This window comes from Octopus bimaculoides, chromosome 8 (assembly GCF_001194135.2).
Source record: "Octopus bimaculoides isolate UCB-OBI-ISO-001 chromosome 8, ASM119413v2, whole genome shotgun sequence".
Taxonomy (NCBI): domain Eukaryota; kingdom Metazoa; phylum Mollusca; class Cephalopoda; order Octopoda; family Octopodidae; genus Octopus; species Octopus bimaculoides.
Genome location: NC_068988.1, coordinates 30535645 through 30536157, shown reverse-complemented (window position 1 = coordinate 30536157; position 513 = coordinate 30535645). Strand labels below are relative to the sequence as shown.

General features: G+C 33.3%; 1 protein-coding gene across 1 annotated transcript in view; it reads right to left on the bottom strand.

Moving 5' to 3' along the window:
* The window catches only part of LOC106881999 (low-density lipoprotein receptor-related protein 2), an 84414-nt gene that overhangs the window by 40002 nt on the left and 43899 nt on the right, over window positions 1–513 (bottom strand). The window contains 1 exon segment of the mRNA XM_052969906.1: window positions 196–306. Coding sequence (XP_052825866.1) covers window positions 196–306 — 111 coding nt within the window.

Genomic DNA, 513 nt, shown 5'->3' with positions numbered 1-513 from the left:
TTGGACAGTTTGACCAGGGCTGGTAAGCTGAGGAGCTGCACCAGACTCCAATACTTACATATAAACATAAGATTTCATATATTTGAGAAAGTGTTACATAAATAAGTCATTGTGGAATAATACAACAATACTTGGTATATTTTAAGTCTTAAAATTTGATAAAAGAGGAGAAAAGGAAAATAATAATTAACTCACAGTTTTGTAAATCTGCAGAAAAAACCACAATATCGTCTGGAAAGGACGTGAGGTATTTTGTCATTCTTATGGTATTGGCTCCAGTGTGTTTCTCAGCACGATACATCAACCCTTTATGAAGCAAAAGGGAATAAAATAAACAGGAAAATATACAAATGTTCTACACTTATTGCAGTAGACATATTAAGCAATTTTCTCAACTTAGGAGGAAGAAAATAAAATTCTAAGGTTCACAAAGAAAAATATAAAAGTATCAAGCAAATCATGTAGGCATTCTCTCTCTCTCTCTCTCTCTCTCTCTCTCTCTCTCTCTCTCTC